The 19,562-nt window shown below is 41.8% G+C and overlaps 1 protein-coding gene across 2 annotated transcripts in view; it reads left to right on the top strand.

Moving 5' to 3' along the window:
* Sumf1 (sulfatase modifying factor 1) overlaps positions 1-19,562 on the top strand; it is a 51,653-nt gene that overhangs the window by 6,020 nt on the left and 26,071 nt on the right. For both annotated transcript variants that reach the window (XM_090323851.1, XM_090323852.1), the window contains exons 4-6: positions 9,814-9,896; positions 13,015-13,137; positions 13,894-14,008. In XM_090323851.1, coding sequence (XP_090179977.1) covers positions 9,814-9,896; positions 13,015-13,137; positions 13,894-14,008 — 321 coding nt within the window. The remainder of the gene's footprint in view (positions 1-9,813; positions 9,897-13,014; positions 13,138-13,893; positions 14,009-19,562) is intronic.

The following is a 19,562-nucleotide window of genomic DNA, read 5'->3' as shown; positions in this document are numbered from 1 at the left end:
ATTTCCCTTTCAGTTTCTGCATGAGCTTCATCTTAATGTGTTGGCATCACTGTGTCTTCCCCTGGGACTATCTGTGCCAAAAAATGGAACGACCCTGGCTCAAGTTTGCTTTCTCTTTCAAATAATATAGTGAAAATCAGGGGTTGGAGGACAAAGAAAGCCTTGGTCTCAAATCATGTTTGGGTAAATCAGGCCATTTTCTGTATTTGTTTCAGATAAATGTTTGAAAGTGAGATTGACCTCCATTTGAGTTTTACAGTTTTCTTTGCCTACTGCCAGGCTATATTATGTAATCTGATAGCCCTCTTGCTCTCTCTCTCTCTTTGTGTCTCTCTTTTTTAAGGGCTTTGAGGTCAACTCAGGCTAGTGTTGTTGAACCAGCAACTCAGGATGTGGTGCCTTTTTTGAGATAAGGAGTTCATTTATGCTTATTTCTGTAATTTGTGCGTTTAGATACAGGCGCCTTGTTACTTGAGAACCTCCAGAGACATTAGGTACAAAACGGAGGTGGCTCATTGCTAGGTTCCCAAAGTGTGCTATTAAGTACAGAGAGAAATGTGCGTTTGTAACCAGGACATGGAGAAGTGTCTCTCTCCAGGCTGTAGTGTTAATGCTTAAATGCTTCTAATGGAAAAGCAAACCTTTCAGCTTGTTTAGAAAAGGGAGAATGGATAAAAAATATCTCTTCATAATCTGGGAGAGTTAAGGGTTTTGTTTTTTTTTAAATCCCTCACCAAGTCTGACTTACTCTCATGCTCTTTTTTTGTGCTGGTCCCAGGGCTTGAACTCAGGGCTGGTGCTCTACTATTTGAGCCACAGCTCCACTTCTGGCATTTTTTAAAAAGTGATTCATTTAAGATGGGTCTCCTGGTCTTTTCTGCCAGGGTTGGCTTCAACTATTGATCCTAAGATCTTAGCTTCCTGAGAGACTCCTAGGTTTATAAGTATGAGACAATTATAAACTGCTTATAAACTTATAAAGTGTGCCCGACCGCTAGACTTTTAAAAAAATTAATTTGTGTGTGTGTGTGTGTGTGTGTGTGTGTGTGTGTGTGTGTGTGTGTTGGTGTGTGTTGAGGCAGGGTGGGGGAAGTGTTATATGAAGGAAAGAATCTAACATATTTTCCTGCCTGGCCTGGCTTTGTGATCCTTAGCTCTCAGTTTCCTGACGAGCTAGATGCGGACATGAGCCATGGGCATCTGGCTCAGTAGACATTTTTGAAGCCCTGTGTTTCTAGATGTGTAGGATATGAGATGAATTTAAAATGGGTTTCATCAGTAGGTGGGCACAGATAAGATCACCTTGACTCACAGTGAGAAAGAGAATACCTTTCAGATGACTTTAGACTGTGATGACATTAAGAATGTCTCATTTGAGTGCTGTGTCCTTAACACCCATTAGTACTTGATAATTTCCTTCTAACCCAAGAGTAGGTCTAGGAACTTTCCTCAGACATTAGGGGCTGGTTAAAATGACATCCTTATTGCTTATTTTCCTGTGGCTATTTTAAATGTTACATTTTCTTTATTTCAGTGTATGGGTCTTTATAATTTTTTTTTTTATGTTACTGGGATTTGTTCTTAAGAACCTGGGTACTCTAGGCTGTTACTCTACCACTAGACCCGTACCTGCAGCTCTACTTTTGGTAGAATATTTTGGAGATAGAATCTAGTAGTCTTCTTCCTGGACTGACTTCTACATAACCAGTTTCAGCCTCCTGAGTAATTGGAATTACAGGTATGAGCCACCAGTGTCTGGCTTTATATTGTAAGCCTCATTCACTTGATCTTTTTGATGCATTTTGAAGGTCATATTTTCCTATTTTTGAGCACAGTGTGCCTTTTCAAGTTGTTGTGAGTTCTTTTTATCCCCAAGGCCCTAACCACTGGAGCCACACCTTAGCCACCTCCTCTGTTGCAGCTTTCTGGAGATGTGATTTACATACCAAGAGTTACCATTCAGAGTGTGCAATTCAGTGCTGTTTGGTATATTTGGTATATTTATAGAGCTGTGCAACCATCACCACAATCCAGTTTTGGATCATGTTCATCAGCTCCAAAAGAAACCTTGTGTCCATTTGCAGTCACTTCTTCTCACGCCCAGCTGCAGACAACTGTCCCCTGTCTGCGCAGTCTTTCATGGCTTCTTTGATTTTCCTAATGTCAAGATGTACTCCACCACCCTTGACCTGGACTTCACCATTTCTCTAGGAAGTCCAAATGTGTTCTAGTAGAATGTAGTGTTTCCAGAATCCTTTCCAGGTTCTGGATATGCTTATTGCCTTGACATAGGCTGTTGTTTCCAGACCCTGCCAGTGGACAGAGCTCACATAAAATGTCCTGTGATTTTACACCCATACTTCCATTTCATGATTTCTAAATTCACCTATTTTGTGTGACTTCTTTCATCTTTACCCCGGGAATCCTGGAGCTCAGGAACACAAGGATAGAATTAAAATAGCCTGTAATTACTCATTTATTTCATACCAGATTACATACAGAACAGTCTCAAAATAATTCTGATGCTGCCATCTCCAATATCATGACTGAGAATAGGTTTTTAAAAACCCAGACTTTTCCATATGGCTTCCTGTTTCTCCCCCAGTTTTAAAATAGTCCAACTACTTCTGTATTTTCAAAGCATATGTTTATGGCATAGAGTATTGTCTCCTTTTAAACTCATGTTTAGACTTAGCTCTAAAGTAGTTCCTTGTGCTTTCTGGGTTCAGTGTGCCTAGGCGTTGAAAGGATAAGCTCATTCTTTGTTAGCTTCTTCTGGACATGGAAACAATGTTCCCCAAATTTTACATGTTGATAGCAGTTTGTTATTACATAGTATACTTTAAAGTCAGTTTTGTTAGGTGTGAAATCCACACCTTTGGTTTAATGTGTTTTGTTAGAGGATCTTCTGTACTTTATTGTTTTCTTTTGGAATAAGACTTGCTGTTGAAAAGGCAGGGGTAGCCCTTGAAGTTACTTGTTGCTTTTGTCTCATACCTCAGGAGCTTTTCCTTTCCCTTTGGTACCCAATTTTTTTTCACTAGCATATGTTGGTGCTACTAGCATATGCTGGTGCTTTTCGTTGTGCATCAGTAGTCTCAGGTATGGGGTTTGTTCTTTCAGTAGAATTTTTACAGTTTTTACTTTTGGTAGTACTGTGGTTTGAACTTTAGGACCTTGTATTTATTGGGCAGGTGCTCAGCCACTTGAGCCTTGCTTCTAGACATTTTTGTTTTTGTTACTTGTTTGAAAAGAATTTTCAATTTATGCCTAGACAGTCTGGACTTCAGTTTTCCTACCTATATATTCCTAGAGCAAGAGAATCGTAGGTGCATATCACTGTGCTTGGCTTAACTGATTGAAATGGGATCTTGCCGACATTTTTTTTTTTGTGGTAAGAAAGAGACATTTAAAAGGAACCTTGCATGTTAGGCACCATTGGCTCACACCTAGCTATTCCGGAGGCTAAGATCTGTGGATCTTGATTCAAAGCCAAACTGGGCCAAAGTCTATGAAACTTCTTATATCCAGTTAACCATGAGAAAACTGGAAGTGGCGCTATGGCTCCAGTGGTAGAGCGCTAGCATTGAGCTGAAGAGCTCAGGGACATCACCCAGGCCCAGAGTTCAAGTCCCATGACTGACAAAAAAAAAAAAAAGGAACCTTGCAGACAAGGAGGGACTCATCTTTGGAACAATGAAGACAGCATGGGGCAGAGGCCTGCTGGGTCTGTCTGCACTTCACTACCTACTTTGAGCTTTGCATAGTCAGGTATCGGCTGTGATTATTATTTGAAGTCTGTTTGGAACACTCTTACCATCCCACATTTCAGATTGAGATGCTCTCTGCTATTTGTGGGGGCTCTCTTGCTTTCCTTTCCTTTCTCATCTGAATTATATGTGTGGGCATTTCTTGAATACTAGTTACATCATAGTCACTCACTTATAAAGGACTCATCACACACTTGCCACAAGATGAAAGCTTCCCATGTAGGTAGGTATCGGGTATTGGAGCATTTTGGTTTTGACAACTGCATGGTGCAGTCCTGGTTTGACCAGTTTCAGGTTGCAGAGTCAGCTATGTGTCTGAGAGACACTGTCCTGACCGTCAGGGTCAAGGCTGAGACGGGTTCACTGGAATTGAGTTACTTGGAAACAACAGTCCGGGGCTGGCTGATTGGCTAAGATAAGAAAGTGACACTTGGTTCTGTGCCTCCCCTTGAAGAGAGTAGTTGTTTACTTGACTTAGAAGTCTGTGTGTGGCACAGGCTCAGAAACAAGCTGCGATAACCCTGGAAGCCAAGAACCCTGTAAGAGGATCATTGGGCACAATTGCTGTTATCCAAGACAATCAGCATGAGCAAGTGAGGCGCGCTGGCTCCAGAGGCTCAGATTGGAATTCACTTAGGCATCCTGGATTGCTTTTAGTAGTCTATAGGTGTTTTGAGGCTTACCTTGGAATGAAGAGTAAGAATGAGTGTGATACTCTGCTTATCTCTGATAGACCTCCTGAATGTTTGGCTTGCATCACTGAGTACCACGGGACCCAGAGTTGGATTGTTGATTACAAAGCTAATGCCCCACTGCTCAGCTTCTTGGAGACTCGAATGCACAGATAAGAATTTAGAATGGACAGGACTTTCTAAGCTTGTGACCACCCGAAGAGCTTTGCCTCATAGTTGAGCGTTGACGTAGGATGGGGAAAGACCTGCTTCAGTTTAGGTGGGGCTGAGGGCAGACTCCATTGGTACATAGGAAGCAAGTGGTCCCCTGCAGACCTCAGTTTCTTACCTTCAATGTGCACGCTTGCGCTTCCTCTCTCTCTCTCTCTCTCTCTCTCTCTCTCTCTCTCTCTCTCTCTCTCTCTCTCTCTCTCTCTCTCTCTCTCTCCTTCCCTCTCTCCCTCCTTCCCTCCCTCCCTCCCTCCTTCCCTCTCTCCCTCCCTCCTTCCTTCCCTCTCTCCCTCCCTCCTTCCCTCTCTCTCTCCTTCCTTCTCTCCCTCTCCCCCTCCTTCTCTTCCTCCCCCCTCTTCTTCTCTCCCGAAAAAAATAAAAACCATGTGAAATTGCTGTTTATATAGAGTAGGATCACCCAGACACCTACCACACGCATGCACATGCCACTAGACCTAATGAATGTTCTAGAAAACCCGTCTTCACTTCTGGATCATATTCCAGATAGGAGACAATGGGTCCAGGAGAGACAATGTTAAGAGTAGAGATGCCAGAAGTAATCTGATGATGGGAAGTACATCTGGGAGCAAAGAGGGAGGAATCAAGTATGACCCATGTTTGCTGGAACCACTGAGGAGATGGCTAGATGTGGAGCCTATGGAAGTATGAATAAGTTACAGAATCTAGAGAGGGCCAAGAGGTACATTTTCAGCAAATTATGAACATTTGTGCTAGTAATCACACCTTGGTTTGTGTGTATGTTTTTTTTGCCCATACTATTTTATGGTTAGTACAGTTTGAACTAGGGCTCATGCTTATTAGCCAACCACTCTAGCACTGGGTTATATTCCTAGACTCTGCATATAATTTTAATGACAGTGTTCTACTCATTGGGGCAGACAGTAAGTGCTTCAACTAGTGTTCTTGCTAGGCAAACGTGATATAGGAGTTTACCAAGTATTTTCTCAGTGCTTTCAAAATGGAACATATTAATTTGTATTATCACCTATTTGTCTCCTAAAAGTATTCAGTTATTTTTATTGATTTTTAACTTAATGTCTTTCAGTTACATTTTTATTATCTATAAACACTTGTTCAAAGGGGTTACCACTAAACAAATGAGTTTATGAGTACATTATATCTTAGTCGATGTCACCTCTTTTTACCTCTCTTCCATCTCTCCTAACCCAATTCCTCCCCTCAGGTTTCTTAGTTTCAGAGGATATGCATTGACTCTTAGGACTACACTCTCCCTTTTTTCTTTCCATCTACACTTCTTCCTCTTATCCCCCTCCCCTCCACCTTTCAAGTGCCTGTTTCCTGGTGTTAATTTTGATGGAATATGAGTTAGTTTTAAAACTTGTTGTCTGAGCTCTTCTTTGGTGAGCATGGTGGTACATGCCTGTATGCTCAGCTGCTAGGAAGGCAGAGGTCAGGGGGATAGCAGTTCAAGGCAAAAATTTAGCAAGAACCACCTCCCCTCATCTCATCAAAGAGTTTAGAATGGTAGTGTACATTTGGAATCCCAGCTATACAACAAGCATAGGTTAAAAGGCTCGTGGTTGTAGGCCAGTCCTGGTCAAAGTAAGACTCATCTTTGAAAAATAGCTATAAGCACAAAAGAGTTGAGGGCTGGCTCAAGTGATAGAACATCTCCCTGACATGCAGCCAGGCTCTTGAGTTCAAAATTGTCGTACCATCCCTCTTGAAGATAAGCTTTTGTTATTAACTTTTAAAAGAGCCTCAACCCTTTTACCCTAAATGAAAAATGAATGAACTAGGTTACTTCTAAGGTTTGTTGGACTCAAAGATGCTTACACTGTTTTTACACATTGTCCAGAGGTTTTCCACTTGTCTTTCTGGAATAGGATAATTGTGTGTCCTGGGAGGAGACCGCATGAGGCATTTCACCAAGAACGGAAGCAGAAAAGCTTGCAAACTCCCAAGTGTGCCTTCAGTTGCATAAATATTTGTATCCTTCCTGGGAAAGCAGGCATTTTTCTGTTCCATGTGGTTTATTTAGTCATTAAGGTACCTGATTTAGGATTTAGAGAAAAGCTGACAGACTTGATTACTTACCTATTTTGATGATGAATCTGTCTTTTCCTTCATTGAAATAGAGACTTGTACTGCTTGTCTGCTCGTCTTCTCTTTATTCACTGGTGCCAGTTGAAAATTTTCCTGTCTCATTTTATAGGGGTACCTGTCATGTTTATACTACATTTCAAGAAACATCTCTCTTTTTAAAAATTTGCTTGTCTAAATGTGTTTAAGAGAGCAGTTATAAAGGTGTGAGCTTGACATCTTTACACTGAAGACACATAATTAACACAGTGCCTGTCTTTTTCCTGTGCTGGTTTTGTTCAGGGTTGTGTGTATAAGTAGCATAATTTACCACCCCTGGCAACTTCTCCTGTCTTCCTCTCCCATTGTCTCCAGGATGTCACTATGAGTTTGGTTTTGTCTGCTGAGGAAGATGGGACATGATGCTTTTTCTCTTTGAAGTTCATTTTTGAGGGACATTGGTTCTCAAAGATCTGATTTACGTTGGAATTGGTCACTGGTTAGCTGGATTCTCTGTTGTATCCTAGACCCAAGACAGTTGCTATGGAGATGGTGATATTACAGACCTTTCTTCTGGATGTCAGGGGGCTGCACCTCTGGACTGTCTCAGTGGAAATGAAAATATGTAGGTGGAGAACCATGTCCTTACCTGGGAGGTGAGGCCGATTGCATCTGCACTACTGCTTCTATTTTAACAGCATGCCTGAAGGCTGTTCCCTTGGAAAGAGAAGGAATTTGGCATCCTTTGCAGTATTTTTGGATAATATGTATTCTCAGAACTTTGATCTTTCATCAGAGTTCCTAAATGTAGTAGAATAGCAGTTGTTTTTCAAGGCACGCAGGAGTTGAAGACCAAGTCCTAAAATATGAAGTGAATAAATAGTAACTTTTGGAACAGGGTAGCATCCAGTGACAGTGGATGGGACATGTCATAAATTTGACCAGAAAATATTTTGCCTTTCTCCACAACCTTAGGAAGTAGTATTTTGATTTCCATTTCTCAGATGAGTTCCCTGGGGCCTGGGAAGGGTAAAGAGCTTGAGATCCTTGTCTTATAAAACTCAGACAACTGGCTCCAGGTCAGATTCCTTCAATGTTGGACTGCTGTCAGGGGGGCTGACCTTTAGCAGGACTTGCCCTTCTTGTCCCAGTTGTCAGAGTACAGAGGGGAGCTTGCTGTCCTCAGGGGCCATTGGCAATGTCTGTAGATATTTTTGTGTGTTACAGCTGGAGGGCAGCCGGCCTCTGGTAGGTAGAGGTACAGATGACATTTCCTTGTGCGGTCTAGGAAGTGTCCATTGTAGTGCACTGATGAGTCCTGTTACATGAGGCATGCCAGTTAAAAGTGCGTGAGTCTCCCAGTCCCTTTCAGGTGTGTATCCTCCTCCTCCACTCACTGGGGTGCTGGGGTTTACACCCTGTTATGTGGATCTCTTCTTCCCTTCTCCCCGTGGCATTGGGTCTGAACTAGGGGCCTTGTGATCACCAGTGCTCTACCACTTGAGCCCGCACTCCCAGTCCTTATTTTCTTTTCTAGTAGGACTTCACTTTTTGCTTGGAGGCCAGTCTTAGACTATTAACCTCCTAACTCTACCTCCTACATAGTGGGGATTAGTCATGTATCCTTATCCCTGGCCTGAAGTGAATCTATGTTCTTCTAGACATTGTTCTTCTGATTATACTAATTTCCTTCTCTTCTTTCCTTCCTCCCTCCCTCCTCTCCTCCCTTCCTTCTTTCCTTCTGTCCTTTCTCTCTCTCTTTCTTTCTCTCTTCCTTTCTTCCTTTATCCCTCCCTTCCCCCTCTCTCCCCTCCCCTCCTCTTTGACCCTTCCTCTTTCCTTTCTCTCTCTCTTCTTTTTCCTTCTCCCTTTCCCTCTCTCCCCTCCCCTTCCCTCTTTGTAATTAATCAGTGGAGGTGCTATTCCTGCCTCTGTCTACAAATGACATACCAAGCTTGAAAACATTAGATCTGGGGCTGAGGGCAAACAAAAGAGCAATGACCAAATCTCATCCTGACTGCCTCCATAGCCTGTGTTTTTAACCAGGTACTAGGCAGTGACACTGAGTGAGTTGGTTTTTTGCTGGTTAAGTTGGTTAATGGAATGGTAAAGTAAGAGTTAAGGTCTTAGTAACCATTTGCTGAGTGGTTGACAGTCTTATCTGACTTGGCTTCCTCTGGTGCCTGAGTTAGGGTGCCTCTGATAACATTTCACCAGTGAGGGCTGTTAGGAACAGAGAAATAATGAACTCACCCAGGGTCATACAGCTCACATTGGACTGGAGATTGAACCAAGTTCTTAAAAAAAAAATGTATCTAAAGCTTAACCTTAGTGGACATTCAGCCCCACAGTTACTTATACAGCTAATTACCTCCTAATCTTTTAAATAGTTGTGCTACCTGTCTTTCTCTTGTCAGAAATTAAAACAGAGCCAGGTGGCTCATGCTTGTAATCCTAGCTACTCAGGAGGCTGAGATCTGAGGATTATGGTTCAAAGCCAGCCCAGGCAGAAAAGTCCATGAGATTCTTATCTCCAATAAACCACTCAGAAAAAGCTAGAAGTGGTGCTGTGACTCATATAGGAGAGTACCAGCACAAAGAGGCTCAGGCTGAGTTCAAGTCTTAGGACTAGAAAGAAAAGAAAAGAAAGAAAGAGAAAGAATTAGCTAACAGTTCATTTTTATTTTATTTTATTTATTTATTTTGGCGCCCATCCTAGGGCTTGAAGTTAGGTCCTAGGTGCTATCCCTGAGCTTTTATACTCAAAATTAGCACTTTCCCACTTGAGCCACAGCTCCATTTCTGGCTTTTTGGTGGTTTATTGGAGATAAGAATTATACACTATACACATCACACACACACACACACACACACACACACACACACACACAGAGTTCTTAATCAAAGATATGTTTTAGGAATATCTTTATTTTCAGTATTCTAGAAAAGGTAGATGTCTGGTAGCCCAAATGGCACTGAAGACTCTAGGTGAGATTTTGGTGTTGCTGTGTGTACTGAACTCACTGTGCTCCCGGAGTCACTGCAGCTGACTGGAGTCGGTTCTTGGTTGCTTTGAGGTTGCCGCAGCTCCCTGGTGGTTACCTGTTAAAGGCGCTGACTGGAGACACCCGGAGGGGCCTGACTCTACTGTTCTGCACCGGTGAGTCTGGTCACACCCGCCTGACACGCTTTTCATTCCAAATCAGGTCCCCTGCTCCTGCCACAGAGCTTGCTCACTGTCCTCATCTATAAAATACACTGTGAACGTGACAGACTATAAGCAGTTGGTAAGGAAAATGGAATAGTGGAAGATAATTAATGTATGCCAATACCCACACACTGTGCCTCGCTCACAGGAGCCTCTTAATAAACAGCCTCTTTCCTTTTCCATTTGACTTGTCAGTTTTCTCTTAACGATTTCTGCCCCTTTAGACACACTTGTTACAAATCTTACGGAGTGGTCAATCTTCCGGGTCTTTTTATGTATTCCATCTTTTCAGTGGGTCATGAAGAAAGTGACCGTCTGTCTGTGGATAAGTAGCTGTGCTGTGTGGATCCTATAGAAACCCAGCCCCTGCATATAGGCTCACATGATCTGTAGTCCTGGACTGGCTGGCACACTTGGAAGCCACCATCTGACTAAAGAAACCACACAATGACAAGTCGGTCAGCAAGTCTCCAGGGTGGCGAGGAAGTAATTATCTCAGGCAAAAATAGAGGCGCACTTTAAACTCTGGAGATGGGGAAAGGTTTGGGTTTGGACTCAGCCTCTCAACAGCCCAAGAAAACTGCTCTCCTAACCTCATTCTTCAGCTGGCATTTTTTAGGCCTCTATTTTTAAAACTGCATTCCAGGTTATTGCCTTATTGCCGTGGACCCAGGTGTGGATAAAGTTGGACTTCAGGACTACAGCCACTTGACAAAAGTTAGAAATGGATTTTCTGAAGCCCGAGGGTGCAGCCTCTGGGCTGGGCTGGTGGGAGACGGTGAGGTGCATCATAGTATCCTTGACACCACAGGAGGAGAACCGTCTTCACTCCCACCACGTCTTCTGAGCTGACCATGGGGGAAAAGTGAAGGCAAGAAGGAAAACCCAAGAAGTTTTTTTTTGTTTGTTTGTTTTTTGTAAATCATAGGGCTTGAATTCAGGATCTGTCCTAGAGCTCTTTTGCTTAAGGCTGGGGTTCTACCATTTGAGCCATTTCCAGTTTTTGAGTGGTTAATTGGAGATAAGAGACTTTTCTGCCCAGGCAGGCTTTGAACTGTCATCTTCAGATCTCAGCAGCTGGGATTACAGGAGTGAGCCATTCGTGCCTGGATTTTTTTTTTAAATGTTGGTATTAGGGCTCCCTCCTTTCTTTCCTCTTCCTCCCTCCCTCCCTTCTTCTACCCTTTTTGTTGTGTATGTTTCTCTGTGTCTCTGTCTCTTTCATTATTACTAAGTAGTTGTACAAAGGGGTTACAATTTCCTAAGTTTATGAGTAAATGCTTCCTTCATTGTACCCCATTTTCCCCCTCCAGTCCCTACCCACTAGTTCTCTAGTTCACTTTCTACATAATGTACATTGAATACAGTGACTGCATTTACTCACCCTTCCTCTTGAATTGGGATTTTTTTCATATATTTTTATTGTAATTAATAGAAGGGTTACATGATATTTGCCAGATAGATGGTGCATTAATTCCCATACATTGATACCCTTTCACATGTCTTGGTCCCCATTTCCCTCCCCCCCACCCCCACCCCTACCCCTCATCTTGTTTTCCCCCGTTCCCTATCCACTTTCAAATAACCAGATACAAATATATCTGATATATCAGATAACAAAGTGAGATACTGTAACAATATGAGATAACCAAGGGACAGCAAAAGAGATGAGAGATAACATAGTACCTTAAGGACAACATTCATTCATTATATGGCTTATGTTTCTATATCCTAGAGATCCTTCCATTTAGCGTCCTACTATATGGCCCTTTGTATCAAGGTTTTGCTCTATTGCAGATCTCTGCTAGTAGAGCCCAAGGTTTCTACTGATGATGACAAATGAGGGAAACCATTGAGCCTAAGTTCCTTTGAGTTAGGATTTTTAAAAAGTAATCTTAAATTTGTTTTGTGGTTCTGAGGATCAAACCCAGGGTTCTACATGTGTGCTTAGCCTGGAATATATTTTTAAATTATGCAGAAGACAGTCATTCTTCTGAGAAAAGTACTGTCTTGTAGTGCTGAACATAGTTCAGCACATAATAGGTACTCAGTAAACATTTATTGAAAGAATAAATGAAAGTCCTGCTGTGGTTATGGGGAGAATTCAAAGATGCATGAGGAAGGAATCAGGAAAGCATAAGTCTCTAGTTAAAAACAAGTGACCAGGGATTCGGTCCAAGCTGCCTCCCCCTTTCTCTCCCCCTCCCCCAATCCTCTCAGATAAAAGGTAGACTGACTTGGGATTGTCAAGGATAGCCAATAGTGATGTCAAATTCAAGTGGGAAAGTAAGACACAATGTTAGAAATGAACTATACACCTTGGGGAGAGGGGAGACAGGAGGGGGAAAACCAGGAGAGAAAGAGGAGGTAGGTGATACTGTTCAAAAGGAAATGTACTTATTATCTGACTTACATTGCTCTAACTCTGTATATCACCTTGACAATAATATTAAATTTCAAAAAAATTTTTAGAAAGATGTGAAGTTTATTAAAGGCACAGGTGGAAAACTGAGGCTAAGCATTTTCTGTGTGGAATATCTGTTAGGGATTAACCCTCTGGAAGGAAGAGTTGGAAGTAGGACTGAGCCAAAGATGCAGGCCCATCAAAGTCATGCCTGACTGTGTATGGGGCTGTGGGGTGTGTGCAGTCTGTAGGGTGGAGCCAAGAGGACCAGAATGCCTCAGCCCTGTGCCTTTGCATTGCTCAGGCAATGGTAGCTCTGAGGTGACTCCCAATTGTGCAGACCCCGATGGAGCTGCAAGTTCCCAGCAGGGAGCAGACATCCTACCTTCCCAGGGAAGTTTAGGCACTGCCTGTCCCCAACCTGCAAAGTGAACAGGTGCTTTGTATCTGTCTACTCCCAAGAGAAATTATAACCCATTTGGAAGTCCGGGGTACCAGAAACCCTCCATGGAGGGGCCAGATCTGGCATGAAGAACTTGAATGCAGGAGCAGGACTTGCTACAGTGTCATTGACTGTACCAAGGATGTTTATGGGCAACTCTGCTGAGCCACTTCCTGTTTCCTGTCCCCGTGGGTGTCTCTCCTGACTGCTCTGCTTCTGCCCAGGCCGAATCATCCAGTTCTGCATGTCTCCTGGAATGATGCTGTTGCCTACTGCACATGGGCAGGGAAGCGGTTGCCCACGGAGGCTGAGTGGGAGTACAGCTGCCGGGGAGGCCTGCAGAACAGGTACTGCGAGGCCTCATCTTGCGGAGCAATGGGTAAACCTTTTTGCCTGCTGGACTTTGGTTAGAATATTGGTTAAAAACAACTGTTGATCTTTCTGGGTCTTAGGAGGGTCTTAGGTAACAATGGTGAATGAGTTACCAACCTTTGCTGTCCCCAAAGCCAAGTGGGTGCCTTGCAGTCCTGGAGAAAGTTCCAGCAATTCATTCCCCTTGTGTAACATATTACTCTTCAGAGCTACTTGGCAGCCTGCCTTGCTGTTAGCATTTTCTTATTTTAGGCATCTTCTGAAGCAGTGGCATTTCTCCTCTCTTAGAGCCACGAGACAAAACTCATGTTTAGGTCACATCTTCTAGGAAAAGCTCCTTAAAATAACCAAGGCTTTATAAAAAAGTGTGGTGGGATGGTGCCCAGTCATGCTTCCATATAAGTCCAGAATAATGCCTGCTTTTCCAGCTTCCTATAAGCCCTTTTTTCAGTTTTGTCACTTACTTCAGGCCTTTGAAGTACTCAGGATAGTCTGTGATTGTTGTAAACTTGACACGAGTTGTTAGTAAGGACATTTTTATAAAAAACCTAGATTAGAAGCTGTGTGTGTCTGTTTCTATGGAAAACGATAAAGTGATTTGTGTGTGTGTGTGTGTGTGTGTGTGTGTGTGTGTGTGTGTGTGTGTATTTAGAACAACAAATGAGACTTGCTCTCTTCCATTGCATCTCCTCTCTTGAGTGGACTCTGAAAGCCTGTGTCTCTCTTCACAGGCTTTTCCCCTGGGGCAACAAGCTACAGCCGAAAGGCCAACATTATGCCAACATTTGGCAGGGAGAGTTTCCTGTGACTAACACTGGAGAGGATGGCTTCCAAGGAACTGCACCTGTGAGTAGGGAAGCTTCCAGAGAAAGGCAGCACTGCTGAGGAGGCTGGCTAGAAATGGGGCAAAGAGCATCACCAATGCTGCTGCAGGTCTCCCTTTTTGCACTCACCATCTACTGTCACAAGTGGCATGTGCCAGCAATTAGTCAGATGTTCTCTTTGATGATGCAGTTTTCTTCCTGATACTTTGGTTTATATCATAGAGCAGTTAGAAAAAAAGAGAGCAGGATAAAGGAGAAGGTTCCACTGACTTGGAATTCCACTACATAGAAATAATCCCTGTTAGCAATTCCGTGCTTTCCCCATTCATTCTGTTAGTGATGGTGATATTGGCTTGTTGTTGTCTATTGCTTACTGTGTGCCCGCATGCACTTGACAGTGAACTTTCAAATGGTGTAAGCCATCTGCATGCACTGTCTCGTTACTGTCCATTCACCTCTGTAAGGTAGGTACTGTTGTCCCCGTTTTCCAGGTGAGCATTCTGAGGCACAGAGAGATTAACTAACTTGTCCAAGGTTACACAGCTGGAAAGCGACACAGCTGGGACTTGAACCAGGTCGGTTTGCTTCCAAACCCTTATTGTTTGAAAAAAAATTTCATTGTTATTTTAAAGCTGATATACAAAGGGATTCTAGTTATATAAGTCAGGTAATGAGTACATTTCTCTTTGGACAGTGTCACCCCTTCCCTTACTCTTTCTCAGTTTCCTTCCTGTTCCCACCTATAAAATAGCTCATTTTCAACATAGGGTATAGTAAATACCATTGTTGTATTTGTTCTTACCCTTTGTTCCACCATCCCCTCCCAGACAGATAAACAAACAAACAAGATAAAAGAAAAAAAAAACAAAGCAAGAACAGTAACAGGAAAAAAAGCCTCTTCTTTCTATTTCCTGGGGTTCATTTTGATAAATATTACTTTATATGATCAGATGCACATAGGTACAGCCTTTCATTTCCTAAGAAAGCCATACTCTTCATTACCAGATTTACCAACGTGTGTATTTCTAGTGTACGTGTATCATACATTATTCTTATATATTTCATTTGAATTACTTTGGCTACAGAATGGCATCTTACTGTTTTCCTCAGTTAATATTAGGGATGTTACCTCTTACAACTGTAGGTCACAAATGATGCTTTCAGCAATTAGGTGATCTGTCAGATGAATAGATCCTAATTTATTGACCTTAGTTACGCATTTTGGCTCTTTCTAATTTTCCCCTACACAATGCAAAAATGTTTATTCTCCCATATCAATGCTATGGTATATCTGATTTTTAAAAATTTTTTTATTGTAATTAATAAAAGGGTTACATGATATTTGCCAGATAGAAGGTGCATTAATTCACATACATTGATACCCTTTCACATGTCTTGGTACCCATTACCCTCCCCCCCACCCCCCACCCGTCTTGGTTTTCCCCCCTTCCTTATCAAATTTCAAATAACCAAATACAAATAAATTCAATATATCAGATAACAAAGTGAGGTACTGTAACAATATGAGATACCCAAGGGACAGCAAAGGAGATGAGAGACAACATAGTACATTATATATCTGATTTTTTTAAGCTAGCATTCCAGCTATAAAATGAATGAGCCAAAGATTAGGAAAAACTTCTTTTTCTTCTGTCCTTTCCTCCTTTCCTCTTTTCTTTCTGCTCTTCCCTTTCTCCCTTGAGCATTGAACTCAATACCTGTACATGGCTAAATACAATTTCAATTACTGCTCCCAGCCCTCATTAGTTTCCTTGTTTCAGATTTAGCCCAGAGGTGTTACAGAGCATCTGTGGAATATTTTCCTTTATTGGCATGCAGGAGATTGTGCTCACTGCTCTTTTTGTTGGCATAGTCATACCATGAACGAAGCCAGGTTTAAAAACCATCTTAGTCCATTTGTGCTGCTATAACCACAATCTCCAGCCTGAGTGTTCTGGTTAATAGAAAATTCATGACTCTTGGTTTTGGAGGTTAGGAAGTAAAGATGGAGGCTTGTGTGGTGTTGTCTTCATGCTCTGGAGAGAATAGCTGTTTGTGTCTTCCCAGGCTAGAACCAGAAGGCGTGATAGCACTTCCTCCTTCAGCCTTAGTGCCTTTGTGTACTATCTCAATAATCACTCCTCTTAATAATAATGCATCGAGGATTCCATTTCATGATGAATTTTGAAGGGGATGCCATCATTCAGACCACAGCGAAAACATTTTCTTTTTGTCATAACACAGTAAAAAAAAGAAATCTTGAGGTGAGGAAATAGCTCTTAACTGGATTAGTTACAGAGACCCATTTCTTTTCAACAATCTTTCAAATGGTTGTCTTTTTTTTAACATTTGCATTTTTGTTTCATGAAAAATACTACTTCGGAAATGTATTTGTAAGTGTGACATAGATAAGTCATATTTATCCATGGAATACAGCCAAGTGATTACACAGTTGCAACTGAAAAACTAAAGAAGTATGTCAAGACCTAGGCATTTTTGGAAAGAATGAAGAACAAGGAGACACTTGACCTAGGAGAAACTGAGAGTTAATTTCAGCCGTGGTATTTTTTGGAGCAAAATTAAAATATGAAATAAATTGTATGAGATTATTTTTTCCTTAAATAAGCGTATAAGTGCATATGTATGTATTTATATCAAATTTCATATATGTGAGTAATAGATAAGATAAAGCATCACTAACTGGTAGGAATGGATGCATTATTCAATACAGGCAAAAGGCTAATTGAGCCATCTGGTAGCTGATTTCTCCAAGTTCCCATCAGGACAGCTACCGCTCTCCAAGCGCCTCGTTTTATTCAGTGAAAGAAATGATTTCAAGTTCTTTGCAGAGACTACTTCTATGTTTTTTCCAACTTCCAATGGAACAGAAGCTCAGCTTACTGTTATGGGGCATGGCATGGAACAGGCGTGCCTCGTGTGCAAGCAGTGGCGTTGCAGAGTAGACAGAATATGAGAAGGTGCCTGGAATGAGTGCACATAAGACCGTAGGAGAGATGTTGGTTGTTACAGACAGCTGGTCAGTCAGTGGCCAAGTTAGAATCTGCTGAGAAGTATGCAGCACCTCACCTGTGCATGCTTACAGCTAACCCAGAAAGTGGATTGCACTGGAGCACCAAGGTTGTGCCTAGTTTTTGGCTGGGGACACACACACAAAAAAGCCTAACAGGGAAAGGACCCCAGCAGGGATCCCCCTCATGGATTCTGTGTTGAGATAAAACAATAGCAGCAATAAACCTCAAGGTCACGGCCTTGTCTGATGAACCAGACAAATGATAGATCAGGTACCTGCTAGTTTTAATAAGAGACCACAGGGAATGGTGACCTTTAGATATTACATCAGATAGCAAATCATTTCAGGGGACCTACCCAACTTTGATTAGGGACCGTTTTTTTCCCATGTATGAACTGGCAATGTGCTGCATTGCTTGTTGACATTAGCTGTGCAGTGCTGGATCATAGAAGGACCTCAGGCAGGCTCTTTTGAGGCTCCTCTGCCTAGGCATGGTACAGGCCTGACAAATGAGTCTTTCCTCCATTGTTTGTTGCAGTTTCTTACCACTGTTTCTCCGTGGGCTTCTTCTTCTCTCTCCGTAATGCTAATGGATTTCTTCTTTTCCTTCCTGCTTCTTCCAGTTGTTAGTTCACCTTGCTCTCAGCTCTTTCTAGTCATCTACATATTCTTGAAGAAATACCTTATGCACAAGTTTCTCCTGCTTCCTGTCTCTCTTACCTTTGGAACCAAGAGTTTTCTTATAGTCTACTCAAATGGTCCCAGCTTTCTAGAGAATCCCTTTAACCAGAACTCTCTCCCTCTTGGAGCTTCTTGTAATTTCTGTGCCATTTCAGTTCACTCTGTTCCCTTACACATTCCCTTCTGCCTTGCAGAAGTGGAGTTTTAGTTGGGGCATTTTTTTTTTTGTTTTCTCCCCACTAAGACTTTTTTGGGATCTTACTTGCCATTGAGCCCCTCTCAGCCTTTAAGTTGTGTGACATTCCTGAATGAACCAGTGTGTTAAGTTGGGCTGTTTCCATAATGAATGCTGATTATGGAAGCAGAGCCGAAGACTATTTCAGCGTTCCAACTGCTGTAGATAAAGTTCTTTTCAGCGTCGTATCTATACTTTGGTTGAAATGCTCTGAATGATCCACGCAGCAGATGCCTCCATTTCATGTGTAGATGAAAAGCCATCTGAAGCCACATGGAAATGAATGTTTCATCATTCTTTCTATCCCACTGCATTGTGTAGAAAAGCATGAATTTATCAAAAGATGAAAGGTTCCAAAGATAGCTTAATTACTTTCATGTAAAAATGAGAATTTTCTCTTATGTTTGAAAAGCTCCATTCAGAAAATTTCTAGGAGATTTTTTGAAGTCAACCAAACTAGCAGATCTGCTCAGCATTTACTATTATTCTGTTCAAGTTTGTTCTCTTGCCCTTCCCCTCGCCCCCCTTTGTAGAAATTCTATGCTTTGGTTCTGTGTCTGTGATAGTGTTATCAGCATTATGTAGTGCTGTCTGACTTGTCTTTGAAGTGTGGTAGAATTCCTTGCTGAATATATAATTTGCTTCCAGATTCTAGGTTCCAGAGACTGCAGACCTTCTATAACATATATACTTGTAAAGAGTTCACATTCCTCTTATAAAAGCAAGTCTCCTCAGGTTTTAATCATAGGACCAAGTGTTAAAGATGGAAGATGAGTGCTAGTGGGTCATACCTATAATCCTAGCTACTTGGGAGGCTGAAATTCTGAGGATAACAGTTCCAAGTCAGCCTGGGAAACACTTTGCATCAATTAATCAGCAAAAACTGGTAGTAGAGCTTTGACTCAAGTGCCAGAGCTCTAGCCTTGAATAAAAAAGCTAATGGACAGTGCCTAGGTCCCAAGTTCAAGTTCCAGTACACACACACACACACACACACACACACACGCACGCACGCACATGCACACACATTGATGTAAGCTGGTAGAGAGGATAGGAGGAAGAAATACATTACATGTATGTTCAGAAGAGTTTAGCTTCAATGGCAAGACTTATGTTGGTTTGAGTATGGTATTCCCAGTATTAATTTTGAAGGTCTAAGTATCTCCTCTACAAACACACAGAATTGAATGGAAACTTGACTTAGGGGCTCAGTATTAGTCAATCAATCAAATAATTATACTAGCTTGTAGGCCATTTAATAGCAAAATTTCACTGGCTTTTATATATTTAATAAAATTTGTCTTACATTTCTAAACTCTTTTTAAGAGCTCAAAGCCATGATTGTTGTCCTTAATGTACTATGTTGTCTCTCATCTCCTTTGCTGTCCCTTGGTTATCTCATATTGTTATAGTATCTCACTTTGTTATCTGATATATTGAATTTATTTGTATTTGGTTATTTGAAATTTGATAGGGAAGGGGGAAAACAAAGACGGGTGGGGGGTGTGGGGGGGAGGGTAATGGGTACCAAGACATGTGAAAGGGTATCAATGTATGTGAATTAATGCACCTTTTATCTGACAAATATCATGTAACCCTTTTACTAATTACAATAAAAAAAGAGTAAAA

This window comes from Megascapheus bottae, chromosome 33 (assembly GCF_031878675.1).
Source record: "Megascapheus bottae isolate mThoBot1 chromosome 33, mThoBot2.hap1, whole genome shotgun sequence".
Lineage (NCBI taxonomy): Eukaryota > Metazoa > Chordata > Mammalia > Rodentia > Geomyidae > Megascapheus > Megascapheus bottae.
The sequence above is the reverse complement of the archived record's forward strand: the minus strand, read 5'-3'. Positions and strand labels throughout refer to the sequence as shown.